A 17,717-nucleotide genomic window follows, 5' to 3' on the forward strand; every position below is an offset into this window, starting at 1 on the left:
AAATTGAGGTTGAATAAAAAGTAGTTTAATGTGTTTGGTAAAAAATATTTTTCAAATTGAGGTTATAAAATAACTAAAAAAATATATATATTAATATTGATGGTTTTTAATTTAAATATTGTAGATTTAACTACTACTATTACATCATTAAATAAATAATAATTTTATATCAAATATTTTTTATTGTTCCATTAACCTATCTACAATTCCATCACGCACAGTTATTAAACCCGGCCCGGCCCGGCGGGTCGACCCGGTGGCTGGACCGGTCCGGGTTTAACAAAAGACCGGCTATGGCAACAGCCCGGCCAAACCCGGGTGACCCGGGACCCGGGCGAACCAGAATGAGACCCGGTTTTTTTTTTTTTTTTTTTCAAATGTGGGATTTGAAACACATTAGTATATATACTCTATGTTCCCAAGAAAAAAGTCATGTTTTTTCAATGTGGGATAAAAAACCTTTTGGTTTAAATACTTCAACTTAAAAGGATAACATAATATTTTTTCAATGTGGGATTTGAAGCCCTTTCATATATATACACTATGTTCCCATGAAAAAAAACCATGTTTTTTCAATGTGAGATAAAAAACCTTTTGATTTAAATACTTCAACTTAAAAGGATAACATAATATCTTTTCAATGTGGGGTTTGAAGCCCTTTCATATATATACTCCATGTTCCCATAAAAAAAGTTATGTTTTTTCAATGTGGGATTTGAAACCCATTAATATATATACTATATGTTTCCAAGGAAAAAATTATGTTTTTTCAATGTGGGATAAAAAACTTTTTAAATATTCTTTTAAACTTCATAATATGTATAATCTATATTTACATGGATTTTTTCATATGAAATATTAAAACTTTATTTTTTTTTAAATTTTTCCGGGTTAATCCGGGTTGACCCGAGTTGACCCGGGTTGACCACTGAAACCCGGGACCCGGCCCCTTGGCCGGGTCAACCCCCGGGCCGGGTTTAATAACTATGCCATCACGTACAAAATTCATCCGATAAGGACTACAATTTCCATAGTTTTTTTAGAGTGCAACAAAATCAGGTAAAATATCATCAGGAACGAAATTGAGATTGCGATCAAATTCTGTAAATGTTACGTCATCATACGATCTCCTTCTAATTTATATAGTGTCATTGAGTAATATTAAATATTAGTTTTTCGAGTAAAACACAATAAAAAAAATGAATTGTTTTTACTGGATCAGACACAGTCCAATGCATTTAAGTTTAGACCGAATTCGATTCGGCCGGAAACAAAATTTAGGACGAACCCGGTCCATGCTGATAATGTACACCCAGATCGAGGCTAGCTGTAGTCAGATTGTGAACATGCAAAAGGCTTTTCTCCACTTCCTTTCTAACGACTTTCTCGAATTACATTACAAAGTTTAGAAAAATACGCCCCTAGAATAATACAAATGAAAAAAAAAAAAAAGACTTATCTTATTTTGTTAATTCTTGTCATCATTCTTTTAATTATTATTTTTTTAACTAAACCATATAATTGAATTTCATAATAGCAACCCATAATGTATCGTTGAAATAATTATTTTGCATAGCGCACAAAGAGTATGCTAAATGAAACAAACCCTAAAACATAAAACCATGGTTTGGTTAAAAAAACAGAAAACTTAAAGGTTGAAAATTATAGTGCTTCGTTTCCGCTCTGCAGGGCTGGAAAACAGAGGGGGATTGTCCAGGGGCGGGGCTTTGAAAAAGTTATAGACAATCAACTATTAGACTCTACATCTGGAAATACCCGGCGAAGAACATCACTCAATAATACTGCGAAGAACATCACTCAATAATACTGCTTCGTTTTGGCTCTGTCCTGTCTTCCAAACCTTGAACCCTGGAAGAAAGTAGTCAGCATCATTCCAACGTTTTAATAATGTCAAAGAGAAGGGACCTTGTACATCTCCTTGGGGATCTAAATAATGCCACAAAAAACTTCCCGGATCACAATCAATAATCTGAACATTATCTCTATGCCTCGGGCCTTCATCTTCTTCACTGTCGCTCAAATCAATCACCAGCACGTCCATCGAGCATTGACGGTGCTTGTTATCTTCTATGTTGACAGGCAGCATTTCATCGTTGCTCTCCCCGATGATGTTTGTTAATTGCTTTGGCTGATCTTCAACAAAATGCTGATGATCTGAAATAGAATCGTGAGATACCAATGAGCAATAAGAATTGAAGGTTAAGACTACCCTGCTGATTCTTGCACGGATGAGAAACCTTCTGAATAGAAATTAATTCATTCACGACGACCAAAGATAAGCAAATGAATTCCCTCCTTTTTAAAACCAATTCATAGTTTCTTCCCAAGAGAACGGAGTATAAAACATCTAAAATAAGCGAATTATACAGATTCTAACTTTCTGGCGGAATGATTCACTAACCTGACAGTGAACCAGACCTGATGAACCATAAAATGATGAAGCTGTAAGTGCCGGCATGCACACCTCCAATAGGAGGCAGGGGGATAAATGCATGGAAGGGAGGTTTGGCAAGGGGATGCAGCATCCTTTGTGGAGAAAAATCATTTCCCAACATGTTGAGGGATATGAGGGTTTAGAGTTAAGACTATATAAAACTAGCACAAGCAGGATTTCTTAAATTTTTATTGTTTGTTTTATAGGCAATCTTGCGAGTAGCATAGGTTGAAGTATGTTATGCAGCATCCTTTATTGCCCCCCGTCTAATTTAAAAAAATCAATTCAATTTTCCTAGTCTAATAAAAAATCTCACTATTTTCTGTCATTACCCCTTACCACCAAATGTGATAGAATTGCATCACTCCCTATGATAGAAAACAGTAACCAGAATGCCTGTAATACATCAAGTAAAATGATGAAGATATCTATGTTCATGTAAGGAACTTAGAGGAGAATATTGACCAAGCACTTCTAGAACATAATAATTTGTCGAACAATTTCCAGTTTCCTCCCCTCTGATCTAGATATCCTGATTCCAAATTCTCAAACAACAAAGAAAAAACAAAAAGATATCCCAATTCCAAATAATTGTATTACAAAGAGGAGGGAATAAAATATATGAAAGAGTATAATTTACCCATTCTGTTGCTCTGTTTTGGTGTTGCCAGGACAGCTTGGTTTCCTGCAGAAAGAAAGAAAATAATTTCAGATTGTTTAATAAAAATGAAGGAGTTATGCCTCACACCAATGCTGGAAGCTTTATACAAGGATTGGCATCCAAAATTACAACTCATTTTGACACATTTATTTTGGATGCTGGCTGATCTCAGGAAAAAAAAAAGAATATTTAACGTTTACTGCAAAGGAACCTTCCATAGACTCTGCTTGGTATCAGGAGATGAATGAGCAAGTTAATCCTGCATCAGTTCTACAGTACAAGAGGGGATATCTTAACTTTATGCATGCCAAATGTGCATCCAATGGATCAGTGTTTTAATACTTCAAATGATGATATTAAGACCTGTATGAATATATATAGGTTAACACAGCCACCCATACTCACATGCAAAGTTTTTTATACCATGGATGTTCTAAGGATACACACAGCAACAACTCCCTGATAAGTTATCCTGTAAACACAGGGTTCACCATATAGCTGACCAATCACCCTGTATAGAAGAGACAAAAACTGAAGAGGTCTTAAATTTCCTACAAGCTTACCATGCCATGTACTGTACCACAAGCTTCCTAGTATTTAAATATTAGACCTACTTATTTCCAAGCTTGGCTTGCTCGCAGCACGTATTTTGATTTCAAAACCCACAGTATGGAAGGATCGTGCAAGGCATTTTGCAATATGATAACTAATTTGCAAATTGCTTATAAATGATCCAGAATTGTCCGAACCCACATGTGAATCACTGCAGCCATGAAAATCAAGATACAATCTAAATCTTCACGATGTTTTTCAGAGAGTATGGATTTATTTTGTGGTTTCCCATTCCTATCTGACAAATTGGCAGCACTTCTACAGTGGATCACCAATGAGGTTGGTATGCCTTGTTATTTAGGACTAGATTGTTGTTTCTTTTTCCTACTTGAAAGGATGTCTTATTCTACATTTATTTATTATTCCTTTTCCATCTTTCTAATAAAAATTTCTTCTTTCATCTGAAAAAGGAAATACCCCAAATGCTTTCATAATCAAAGACAACAATTCTCCATTTCCCCAGTTGTAAATACCAGACCAAATAGATGCATGCACACACATGCAGTTGTGTGTTGTAAATATGCACCCACTTGAGGAGGAAAAAAAAATTCACCTTCTAGGAGTGCAACATCACTGGAAAGAAAAACTGAATGTTACTAACATACCTGCAGAATTCTTGCTGAAAGAAATCCAAGTCGAAGTTTTATTTGAAGCTACATCAGAATTGGGAATTTCCAGAACTCCATCCAGAGATGATTTTGGTGAACCATCATTTCCTTGTTTTATATTCACTGGAAAATCCTCTGGTGCAGGCTCGTCTTCTATTTCATCGGCTATGACTTTTGGAATGTCAAGCAATAGCCGTGTCTGTTCATCAGGAGTCTCAAGCAGCTTCTTTCTTTCCAAGTAATCAAACAGTGTAAAAGCTCAAGCGAGTTAAGGATTCAAAATATAATGCTGCAGCAGGTAGACAAAGAAAGAGGAAGTGTGATGCAGGAACAGATGAAAAGATGAACATGAGGCGGTGCATTTCTACAAACCAAGTCCTTTGGTGATATAGTTTATCATAGAAGGCAAAAAAGAAGGAAAGGGAAAACTTTGACTATTTTGTTTGAATGTAAAATGGTTCCTAGAGTTTTTTTTTTTTTAAAAAAAAAGAAAAAACCTTTATATAAAAAGAGAAGAAATTTACATGAAAAAAAGTTTTTCTACACATCTATTTTATGCTCAGTTCAAAGTATGGACAGCCTATCTCGTGGGAGTGGAATCAAAATTTAGTATAAATTAGACCCTAAACTTTGACTTTCTGAGAGAACCTAAATAGCCTATCAGTCATATGGATTAATGATTCTACCCATATGGATAGGATGTACACCATTAAATTAACATTTACTTCTAGAAAGTTTCATAGTGCCTTAGCAAAAACAAGCCTTAGCACGGAACTTCAAAGACACATCTATGTGTCGTTTATGATCCCATATCCTTTTTTCATTTTGAGCAGCCTCGACACACTCCCTTTTCCATTATTATGCTCTGATTGACCATCAACTTTTTGGCTTTGAAATCAAATTGTGACTAGTTTCTTCATAATACCAAAAAAGAAGAACTATGACATGCATACAATGATTCCTATGATTTGAATTTCCTCAAGGAAATTGTGACAGTTAACCAGCTCATCCACTATTTATTATCTGAAAAAATATGACTAGTAGCCTACAGCTTTTAAGAAGCAAAGCTTACCAGTCTTAACCAACATCAGTGGGCACCAGCCAGAGCCATGCAATTATTGAGCAATTTTCATTTTGAGCAGCCTCTACACACTCCCTTTTCCATTATTACACTCTGATTGAACCTCAACTTTTTGGTCTTGAAATCAAGTTGTGACAAGTTTCTTCATAATACCAAACAAGAAGAATGATGGCATGCATACAACGATTCCTGTGATTTGAATTTCCTCAAGGAAATAGTGATAGTTATCCAACTCATCCATGTTTAATTACCTGAAAAAATATGACTAGTAGTCCACAGCTTTTAAGAAGCAAAGCATACCAGCCTCAACCAACACTGGTGGGCACCAGCCAGAGCCAAGCAATTATTGAGCAATTTTGCTACCACTAATCATAGAGAATCACAAGTTATTTGATAAGCTCAATTGGATTGATTTTTGTCCTGAAGTACAGTGTTTCTTGCTGATAATCAGTGTCTTGTTATATTTATAATAGAGTTTAGACTGGATTATTTTAGTCTGGGAAACTTAATATATAATTCATTATATGTTGACTTCATAGTGCTACCAGAGGGAATAGTAATACCAAGAAAGGATATTCTCTACGCCAACCCTTTTCATTTGCCCGATCAATGAGCTTTTGAAGAAAAGCAAGTTCTCCACGAAGCCACTGAAACAAATCCACATTTAGTCGCTAAAAAATTGAAGAATCAAACCTTAAACAATTCATGAGGAACATGCATGATCCCCTGTATAGATGCTGGAACCAGTATTTGAAGTGGCTTTCTGTCACAGTTCATATATGATAATTACATTCAAAATCGGTATTTACAATTTAGCGTCAACCTATAATGAATTAGGTTTTCATAAAGCACATTAAAGAGAAACATAATGGACTAGTGAAGAATGGCTTCTTCCACACCAACATTTAAAGTCTGAGCAGGTTTTCATAAAGCATGTATAATGATTGGCAATAGACGCACATTTTGATACCTAGACATTCACAAGCCAAATGCACATGACAGAGAAACATAACGAATCAATAAAAAATGACATGTTCCATCAGGATTCCTTGTTCAATGAAAAAAAAAACATTTATAAATGTTATAGCATATCTAAAAACCTCAAAACAACAATAATGTAATAAACAATTCAAGCCACCATCCTTGAAACATTTGGCGATTTCTTACTTCTTGCTCTGTCAAAATAAAGATAGAATTAAGAACTATTTATCTTACAATACCATCAATGTAATGATTGTCCCTGTTATCATTTTGCATGGCATTCAGCACAAACGGTATGACAAGAAATAGGCATTAAGGAATGGCACAACGTTATAAAAGTTGAGCCTAGGTGTTTCACAAGTTTAGGGATTCTCTTGGAGGTTATAGCGGTTATTACAACTTTCCCAATTAACCACATTTGAGATGATAGATTTGCGAGTTGGATTCTCTACTTACTAGTGAAGTAATTCACTTCTATAGCGCAACCAAACTTGAGATGCATCAAGGGGCAAAATAAAGTGCTTGAGATTTCTCGTTATCAATATAAACTTGCTAATCTTTATAATTCAATACTTCAAACGTATAAATATCAATTTTGCAATGCATATTTAAGGCTCTCTTTTTCCTGCAGTATCTACTCATCTTTTTTATCTTTTTTACTACAATGGATAAAATTGCAAGATCATGGTCAATTAGCATTACAATCCCCTACAAGCTTGCATACAACAATATTTTGATGAAATTATAGTTCAGAGGTTGATGCCTGGTTTATCATTTTCATTTAAAATGCAAATGCACATTGTCCACATCTTTATAAATGCACTCTAAGTTTTTCATATTGGAACATCAAGAATATTTGTACTTTATATAGGGTTCTTGACACGTCAACCTCACTAGCAAAACAGTACAGAAACATTCAACAACCTGTAAGCAAATATGAACTATGAGGAGAACAGAAACAAGAAAAAGAGATAACCAACCATTTTGTTCATGGTTAAGTTTTCCTTTTAGTCAAGTACCTACATGCTTTGTTATATCTTCATGCAAAACTTGGGCCTTCTCTTCAAGCTCGACCTGTAAGAAGTTTAAAAGGTACATTAACAAAGGATTGAGGGATGGGGAACCTTAAAACAGACAACTCAATTACCAAGGCAAGCAAGACACATCTTGTTATCAGGTACAAAAATATACTAATATATAAATCTAGGGAGCCAGATGTCTAAGCAAACAGCGCAACATACCAGCAATCCTATAAGAAGCCATGTCATAGACTTTCTTCACGCACAGAGAATAGTGGTTACAAGTATTGTGACCCGTGCTTCGCCACGGGTCGGATAAATGTTTTTTGACAAAAAACAAAAAATAAATATGCAAGCTTTTCAAATTTATTTTTTAAAAAAATTATAATTATAAATCAAAAGGCCTATGAGAACTATTTGTTTCAATAAATGCAAAAAACAAAGTGTTAACGCGTTTATTCAGCTCGTCTAGCTGCAGGTCGAATAATTTTTTTTCCAACGCAAAAGAATTAATGTTTAGGTGTTATTTGCATGTTTTTTTACATCAAATAAAAAATATAACCATGAATCACAAAGTTGACGCTTACATATAATAAAATATAATAAGAATCATATACGTTAATAAAAATATGTAAGATCTCAAGCTATTTTTTAACATGGCCGAAAAATGGAACAATGTTGCAATTGCTATAGTGAAACACCATTTCCCTAGTTCCTTAGTTCGTGTACAAATAAATTTCCAAAAACAAAAAGTGTAAAGAAAAAAAACATTAAAAAAAAAATGATAAAAGAATAAAAAAATATGAACAAAAAGAAAGGTATAAATAGGACACGTGTAAAGAATAAAAAAATAATATTTTTTCAAAAAAAAAGTGTAAAGAAAAAAATGAAAAAACTAAAAAAACGTTAAAATCATGAATTTAGCATGCAAGTTATAATATTTTTTAAAAACAAATACCAATTATGCAGGTTGCTCCAATGTGTTTTTTTACACGAAAAATTAAAAGTGTCATTTGAAAAGCCTATGCAATCATCTAACTAAATAAATCAATAATCATTTATGTAAATAAAAAAATCATTAACAATAACCAAGAAAAAAACTGTATAGATGAGATATTTACCCAATTATGTTTACTTAACTTTTTTTATTTAAATAAACAAAAGATAAATTCATCCTAAAAAACTCGTGGCTTAAACAATAAATACAAACAAAAATGACTAAATAAACCCACACCATAAAAAATATTACAAAAGGCCGAACACATCAGAAAAATATAAGGAATGAACGTCTGCCGATATGATGGAAACATTTAATAAAAAAAAAGATTAAAAAAAAAGCCTCAAGTGAGCCCGGCAGCCAACTTGGGTGAATAAATCAAACACATGACCTAGGACATGAAATTGAGATGACCCCATAAATAGCAAAGAGAAAAAAATATTTGAAAAAAAAAATCTTTAAAAAAAGACCAAGTCGACCCGAACTAATCTTTCAGATCTATGACTTGGGTCACGCGACCAGGGTGACCCCATTAAAGGCAAACCTGAAAAAAACAAAGAAACAAGATTCTTAATCAAACAAATATTAAGGGATGAAACTAAGGGAAAAAAATCAATAAAAGAAACAATGCAAAACAAAACAAATAGCAATTAAAAGAATTGGAACTAAATTCAACATAAAAACCAACTGAAATTAAATGTTAAGGGAAAATTTAAATGAAATTAAATGTTTAGGGATGGAATTGAAAAAAACAAATCAATTAAGAAAATGATTAAAAAAATAACAATTAAAAGAATTGGCACCAAACTTGACATAAAAATTCAATGAAAAGAAATGCTCAAGGATGGAATTGAAGAAAAACAAATAAATCAAGAAAATGATTGAAACCAAAAAAATAGCAATTAAAAGAATGAGGATCAAATTTGACAAAAAAAAACTAACAGAATCAAACAACCAGTGATGAAATCTTAAAATAAAATCCAATTAAAAATAATCAATGTAAATAAAACAATTGCAATTAAAAAAAGAATGACTGAATCATAAGAAAAAAGAAATTGAAGGCTGGTATAATTTTTTGCATGGCCAGCACGTTATCCGAGGAAGAAAGAGAAGGAAAAGAAAGAGAAAAAAAGAAAAGCCAATTGGTGCCACCCATAGAGGAAGAGGACGCCAAGACACATTAAATGATGTGGCGGAAGCTTGATTTCAACCACCATCGTCAACCGCACGCGCCGCCCGAAGATGGCGAAGCAGCTAATGCGTGTCAGGCACGCGTCAACAGCCTTTTTTATGTTCACAAAACCAAAAATACCCTTATAACTAAACAACAATAACAAAAAAAAAAAAAAAACCTTATGAAATCACAACCAAGCTCTTGAAGCCAAGGCTAAAAAATTTGAATGGCAAGGGTAATGGAGTAATTCAATTATTCATAAAATTATAAAAAAAACAAAAAACAAAAAATGCCCCTGGAACTAAATAACAATAACAAAAAAAACCATTAGTAAATGACAATCAAGCCCCTGACACCAAAGCTAACAAATATGCATAGTAAGGGTACCTGTGTAATTCAATTGTTCATGACAAAATTGAAATTACCATACAACCCCTAGACCAAAGGTTCTGATTTTTTACTCTCTAAGAGCAATACGATAATTGCATTGTTATTAAAAAAAAATGAAAAGTCAGTGCTGCCCCCAAACAAATCAAGAATGACAAATTGGTTGTGTGCAAAGACTATCCTACCCCTCAAGTAAAGCTTTAAAAATGAAAGGAAGAAAGGTAAAGAGGTAATTTCACTGTAGCCCTAGACACATTTCACTATGAATAGACCACAATGAAAAACCCACGTGGTTTAGTATTTTACTTAATTTTCTTTCTTCTATGTCCATGAAATTTCTTTGCCAATCAAATATAAAGCTTAGGGCATGAAGAAATCCATACAAAAAACAAAAATATTGTTCAACATAATTCCCAACGAGAATAACCAGAGCTATAGAGGAAACACTACAAAACTAGGCAAGAGAATAGATAACTTACAATAGTTGGCCTCTTGAGTGAACCATCTCTTACTCTCTGATTCAGATCTTCACATTCTTCCTGCAACCAACAGAAACAAGGCTAAGAGTGAATGTCTACACCTTGACGTAATTGTCTATGAGCTTACATTTTGCAGAATCTTATCTGCAGCTACACAACAAAAATGTGGACACTGTTATCCACACCATATACGGCAGCTGCATCAGTTCTCCAACTTCTTATCGATACATTCAAGCCCATTTCTCAAGACCCTAACAAGACCTCATATTAAAAGTGAAACTCTAACTAAAAAGAACACAGAACCATGGTCTAATTTATTAAAAAAGTATTGATTCCTAGCACAGAATATAATTGGTTACTTGATATCAGCTGAGTTTTTAAGACTTGTAAGCATCTGCAAAACTTCAACGAAAATATGGGGCCAATAAGCAGTCAACAAGAAAAGAAGACAGTACCACATCTAGCTAGGTATAAGAGCCAATACAATGTGAAAACTAAGCAGTACTTAGAAAGAGCTAGCAAAATGTGTCGCTTACCTTAGAAAAGTTATCATCTGAAAGCATAGATATGCGGACATCTTTCATATAATTTGAAACTTCAAGAAGCATTTCAGTGTTAATACCATTAGCTCTGGAAGACTCCACTAAACCTAGAGAATAGACAACACAAACACCAAAAGTTAATCATCAATAGTAGAGATCAACAATTCCTAACAAATGTTTCCCTTCCAACAAAAATAATTAACACGTGTAATCCAAATATCATCGGTGGAATAAAAGAAATAATAATGATATCAAAGTGAATTAGCAAATAGAAGCTCAGAGGGGTTCATAAATAAGTATTGTTTTATAGCATAAGCAAAGGATGCAAATAACAGTAAGTAACCAACCAGTGACCTGCACGAGCATGTGAGAGTTTTTCTGGAGGTAATCATTAGGATCAGACTTGATTCTCACAAAGCTTCCAACAATTTTGCTTTGAAATGTTTCGGGGTTGTTCTTGGCAAGATCCTGAACCAAAAGCCTCTTCAAATAAACAAGCTTAATGTTATCAGGAACAATAGCAGCAAAACAGCTCTTGGGAGCTTCAAAAACCCTTTTCTTAGAATGACATTTTCTATCCGAGGCTGAACACTTGTGGCGTTGGTAGGCATTATTATCCTCGTCATCATCCGTAGTATCAAAGAAATCATCATCAGAACCAACTTTGTTTTCAGCAAAATGGGGTTCGAGGAGGTCATAGATTCGGATTCGATTGATGGTCTTCCTTCCAAAAAGAGGAAGAAGCCATTCATCGCAAAGAACCCTCTTCTTTTTTGTGGGGTGGAGGAGGTTGCGGTCGTTGACATACTTGTTAATGATGGCAGTAACATCGTACTGAGAAATCTGATTGGTGGTACCTGTACCAATAGATTGAAGGAATGCAATGAGGAGAGTGGAGCCCCATCCAGTAAATTCCAGTTTCCTAGGCGTTCGAGCCTTTCTTTTGGAGGTTGAAGGGGGAGCAAACAGTGGGGGGCCATCTGTATATTCTTCCATCCAAACAAAATCACCCATTTTTTTTCTTTTATTGATAATAATAATCACTCCCTCCCCTCCTTCACTGGTAGACTGCAGCTGCATGCAGGCAGAATAGATAACAATAATTGGTGATAATAATGATAATACAGTGAAGACAGAAAAGGCATCCATCCATCCGGTACATAAGAGAGAGAAAAGGCAGAAATTGATTGAATACACAGAAAAGAGGAGTGGATGCAAATTATATAATAATAATAATTATCCAATTTTTAATAAGACAAGGAAATGGAAAGGAATGGGAGCGAAACCAAACAAAAGCAGAAATTGAGTTAAATTCAATAATAGTAGTAGTAATAGTAGTAGAAATTGATAAAAAAAAAAATAAGTAAAAAAAGAAAACAGAAATTGGATTGCATTGAATACAGAGAAAGAAAGGAAATGGAAGAAAACGTACCCTTTTATTTACAGGAAAGAAAGGATAGTTTCTCCACTCCACTCCTGCGACAACTCTGCTCTATCAGTCTATCGCTTCGCTGCATACTCGCCTCTCTGGAGACACAGGGGAGTGAAGAACAAAGGCCAGGAGAGAAGGAAAGGAAAAGAAACGGACGTAGGTAGGTAGGGACTAAAATGTAATCTGCCTTTGCTTGTCTTTCTTTCTTGGGCTTCATCGCAAATCAGCAATTACCTCGCTGGCCCGTTCTTACGATTACCGGCTGGGCTTTCAGTTACCAACCCCTCTCCCTCTCATCAGTCATCACTACTATTTATTTTTATTTATTTTTTAATAGGCTGCTTAGTATTATAATATTATAATAAAAGTTATTTTTTAAAATATTTTTTATTTAGAAATATATTTAAATAATTTTTTTATATTTTTAAATTTATTTTTAATATCAATTTATTAAAATAATCTAAAAACATTAAAAAACTATTTTAAACAAAAACAAATTCTTTTTTTTAAACACATGGTCAGCCGCATCTCCAAACACATTTTTATTTTTTGTCTATTGTTGCCAAAACCGTTTATCCATTTACTTTAGTCCATGCTTGTTTGCCTTTTAGAAACTGACTAGTCTTGTGACCTTCCCTACGCCGCTGGCCAAAACTAATCTTGGAGTTGAAAAAATCAAGAGACCGCAAACGTGTTTTAAAAAGCGAGAAAAAATCGAGATTTGGTTCATAGACCCGGCTGGGTCAAAAATACATTTAGAATGACAGGAAGAAGAAGAAAAACAACAAAAATATATTTCAATCTAACAGATAGCGTCATAAAAAATAAAATAAAAAAGGGAAAGAAATGACCCAAGCAAAACTAAGATCATGTTTGGCAGTGTGGTTGCGGGTGCTTTTCAAATAACTTTTCGTGCCAAAATGCATGTCAATGATGTTTTTTTATTTTTTAAAAAATCATTTTTGATATCAGCACATCAAAACGATCCAAACCGTACAAACCATATTAAATTTTAGTAAAAAAAAAAATTCAAATTTTTTGGGAACGCAGCCGCGTTCCCAAACGTGCCCTAAGTGTGCTTGTCAGCATGCAACCCATGCACGAGGCCATGATAATTTTTAAAGAAGCCTAAAAAAAGGATAGAATGTAAAGTGCTGAAGTATAAAAAAGACCAATATCACTCGAGTCAACTTTTCAAACTCGTCACCTCGATCACAAGCTATGTGTAACACTATTGACGATAACCACGACTCTCAATTCGCAACCAGCTTGTTATCAGAGGATAAAATTAAAAAAAAAGTAATTAATTTAACAAAATTCTAAAAAAAAAACTAGTGATGTAAAAGAATAAAGACCAAATGCTAAGCAAAAAAATCAGGGTGAAAATAACATTGATTAATTCAAGGGTGGAATTTAAAAAAAAAACATTTTATAGAAGAAAATCAAATAAAATCAAAAGAAAAAAGATTAAATTTGAAACAAAAATAAAATAAGATGAAAAATAACATTTCAATGTCAGAAAATGAAAAAAAAATCAATTTGATAAAAGACATAAAACAATAGTACTATAAAAGAATAAAGACAAGATGCTAAACAAAAAACTAAAGGGTAACATTCATTATTTCAAGGGTAAAAAAAAAAATTCATTTCACAAAAGAACTTCTGACTAAAATTCATAATCAAAAGAAAGAGGGTCAAATCTGAAATTAAAATATAATAAAAGGAAAAGTAACATTTCAATGTTAAATGATGAAATTGAAAAAAAAAATCAATTTGATAAAAAACTAGAAAAAATAGTAATATAAAAGAATGAGGATCAAATGCTAATTAAAAAATAGGGGGTGATATTCATTGATTCAAGTGAAATTGAAAAAAATTAAATATTTCACAAAAGAAATCAAAATTGAAACCTGAAATCAGAAGAAAGAGGATCGAACCCAAAAACTAAGATAAAATACGAAGAAAAATAACATTTTTAATCAAGGATGAAGTTGAAAAAAAATTTAAAGTTTAGAAAAGAAATTAAGATAAAAATCATACAATTAAAAGTAAAAGGAATGAATCAAATACCAAGACAGAATAAAAGGACAATATTTTTTTATTGGACAACACATTTTCCAAAGCAAAGATAGAGAGGAAAGAAAGAAATTGTTATTGGATCCATATTGCCTAATGGACCACCACACGTGTCACCTCATATGGAAGAAGATGTCATGATCTTTCTAACATCGTTATAGATGGGCAATTTCCACCACCTATAGCCTTCACACACGCTTCTTGAAGGATACAGAGTGGTCTAACACGTTGACGCCTGCCTAGAACGCGTCAATAGTCTTTCTTCTTTACATATTATTTAAAAAAAAAATCAAATTGTCCTTGTCTTGATCCTATAACTATGAAAAGACCACAATGATAAGATGAACAAGCCCTTAGACCCTAATTTAAAAATTCTTGATCCAAAGGATAACCGAGTAAATTAATTATGGATTTTCAAAAGAAAAGGCAAACACGCACCTGTCTTCACCCAATAATTACAAAAAAAAAAAAGGAAAAGACAAATAAGCCCTTGTATCCAAGTTAAAATATATTTATTTCAAAGGGCAACAAAGTAAATTTATTATGCATTAAAAAAAAGATGAATTTGCCCCTTCATCAAATGTAGATTTTTTTTTATATTTCAAGAACATCTCAATCATTACACTGTATAATTAAAAATAGAAAGACATCTTAGAAACTAATCAAAATGATAATAACCAATTGGTCCTTGTGTAATTACAATTATACCCAGAGGCTATGTAAATGAGTTTTTTTAGAATGACAAAATAGTAATTACATTATTCTCATCCATGATGCACTGAGTCTGTGTGTATAGTGATTTCACCACCCTATTAAATATTTCTTAATTTTGAGGAAAAGTGAACAAATGAAAAGTAGATTATTTTATGATGCTTGGTAGTGTCATCTAAAATAAGTTGAAAAATACTTTTCAGTTTTAGTTATGCCATGAAAAATGGTTGGATATTACTTTTTAAATTTTAAATTTTTAAGTTCATTAAATGATTGGGGACCAAAGTTGACAAATAAAAAAGTTGAATGAGGATGAATTTGAAAAAAAATCCAATTTCATATATTATTTCAAATAAAATAACATCAATAAAAAAAATAAGGACTAAATTTGTAGATAAAAAAGTTAAAAGATGATAAAATGAGGACTAAATTTTTTGCAATTTCATAAATTATATCAAATAAAATAAATAATAATCAAAAGAATATGGATCAAATCAGATAGGTAAAAAAAAATTAATTAATAAAATGATAAGAGAAAAACAATTAACAATAAGAAGAATAAGGACCAAAGTTGATATAAAAATCAAATCAAATTAAATTTTAAGATATGAAATTAAAAAAAAAGATTCAAAACAAAATATGTAACAATCAACAAATTAATGACTAAATTTTCTTTTAATAGTAATTTAGTAATTTCAATTTTTTTTTATTTGCAAATTCTAAAAAGCATATTTCATTAAAAATAAAAGAAAAATATTTTTTTTTCTGAAAACTAAACTAATTTTTTTTACTAAAAAGAGTTGTTTATTATCAACTTTTATAATAAAAAAATTTAGAAAGTAATTTTTCAATGAAATAAACAATACCTTATTCTTGTTTATTTATTTAATACTTTCAGATATAACCAAATAATAAATCACCTCTTTTACGTGATGGATGAATGGATCTACATAGAATATGATAATTGTTATTGTTATTTCTTTCAATAATAAACATCTCAATTGAAATAGTTACCAGCAAGTGAATTAACTTTTTGGTTTTGTCTAGTTAACCATAAAGTCATTCATTCCAAGTCTTTAATTAATTTTTTCAAGGATGCATATTTTTTTTAATTATGGTGTTCTATTAATAAACTATTAATCTTTTTATTTATATATCATTGAAGATATAAATGATGCATGATTTAATGTTATATTTAATAAAGATTTTGATGACGATTACGAAAATACAATGAACTGTGTTGTAGACCACATTAATTATCATGGTTGTGAAGTCAATGGTGCTTCAGTAGGGGATGGTGATGCTAGAGATGTCGATGATGAAAATGACAACAACAACGATTACAGTAACAACGACGACAATGACAATGATAGTGATGAGGATTATGAATCTTTTTTACGGAGACAATTTGATATACATAAATTAATTTTAGGCACAGCCGGAGTTATAAACATGTATTATATTAATTATATGCATAAAGAACATTATATGGTTTCATACAATACATGTATGCGTTAGTTGAACAAAGTTTTTAGTGGTAATTAGAAACAATGTGTTAACATGTTCAGTATGGATACAATGACTTTGTTGAGCCTATTTAACGATTTAGAAACACAATATGGGTTAAAACCTTTAAGAATGATGAACGTTATTGAAAAATATGGCAATGTTTCTATATACAATAGCATTAAGGGCTTCGAATAGAGGAGCGTATGAGAGATTTTAGCATTCAGGTGAAATTATTAGTAAATGCATAAAGGAAGTCCTTACAACTAGGGGTGAGCAAAAAAATCAAAAAATCAAGAAAACCAAGAAAATCAGAAAAAAATAACTGAAAAAACCGAACCGTGAAAAAAAATCGATTAAAATTTTGAAAAAACCGGCCGATTCGATTCGATTTTGGTTTTATAAGCCTAAAACTGAAAAAACTGAATCGAACCCAAACCGAAAAAAACCGGAAAAAAACCGAGCCAAACCGGAAAAAAACCGAGTTAAACCGAGCCAAACCGAAAAAACCGAGCCAAACCGATTTGAATCGGTTTTTGTCCTAAAAAACCAAACCAAACCGAAACCGGTCGGTTTGAATCGGTTTCAGTTCGGTTTCAGTTTTTTTAAAAAAAAATATTTTGGTTTGGTTACTTTGTTTTGATAAAAACCGAACCAAACCAAAAATGATCACCCCTACTTACAACAACATGCTTGTTTGCTGTAGATGTTATAAAATTAGTAGATTTTGAATTCATAAATACTCTAGGAGAAATTGCAACGAATCCAAGATATATGCCACATTTCAAGGTAAGATGTATTTTATTTATTGTGGGTACAATCAATCTTATTGTTTAATGAATGTTTGTAATTAATTACAATCTAATTGTGTTTTTTTTCTTAGTGTAGAATCATGTCAGTGCAATTGATGACACACATGTTCGTAGAATCGTGTTAGTGCAATTGATGACACACATGTTCGTGCATATATATCATCTAAAAATAAAATTCCATTTA

The 17,717-nt window shown here is 32.3% G+C and overlaps 1 protein-coding gene across 1 annotated transcript; it reads right to left on the reverse strand.

Annotated features, from left to right (window-relative positions):
* Window positions 1-1,789: 1,789 nt before the first annotated feature.
* On the reverse strand, window positions 1,790-12,595 carry LOC18097744 (uncharacterized protein At5g08430). Its single transcript, XM_024599758.2, has 9 exons — window positions 12,429-12,595; window positions 11,344-12,070; window positions 10,991-11,103; window positions 10,455-10,514; window positions 7,422-7,472; window positions 5,994-6,064; window positions 4,334-4,587; window positions 3,096-3,140; window positions 1,790-2,175 (listed from the first exon to the last, which is right to left on the reverse strand). Exons 2-9 carry the CDS (start codon window positions 12,008-12,010, stop codon window positions 1,790-1,792), a joined length of 1,647 nt encoding a protein of 548 aa, XP_024455526.1. The 5' UTR covers window positions 12,011-12,070; window positions 12,429-12,595.
* Window positions 12,596-17,717: the final 5,122 nt, after the last annotated feature.

The sequence above is a fragment of the Populus trichocarpa genome, chromosome 4 (genome assembly GCF_000002775.5).
Source record: "Populus trichocarpa isolate Nisqually-1 chromosome 4, P.trichocarpa_v4.1, whole genome shotgun sequence".
NCBI lineage: Eukaryota > Viridiplantae > Streptophyta > Magnoliopsida > Malpighiales > Salicaceae > Populus > Populus trichocarpa.

What these genes read in the sequence shown, in the direction of transcription:
- LOC18097744 (XM_024599758.2), bottom strand. Translation starts at nt 12,010, where the DNA reads ATGGGTGATTTTGTTTGGATGGAAGAATATACAGATGGCCCCCCACTG. An exon ending in ATGAAGATATAACAAAGCAT is followed by an intron (nt 6,065 to 7,421) that starts GTAGGTACTTGA and finishes GATTTGTTTCAG; the next exon opens with TGGCTTCGTGGAGAACTTGC. An exon ending in AAAACAGAGCAACAGAATGG is followed by an intron (nt 2,176 to 3,095) that starts GTAAATTATACT and finishes ATTCTATTTCAG; the next exon opens with ATCATCAGCATTTTGTTGAA.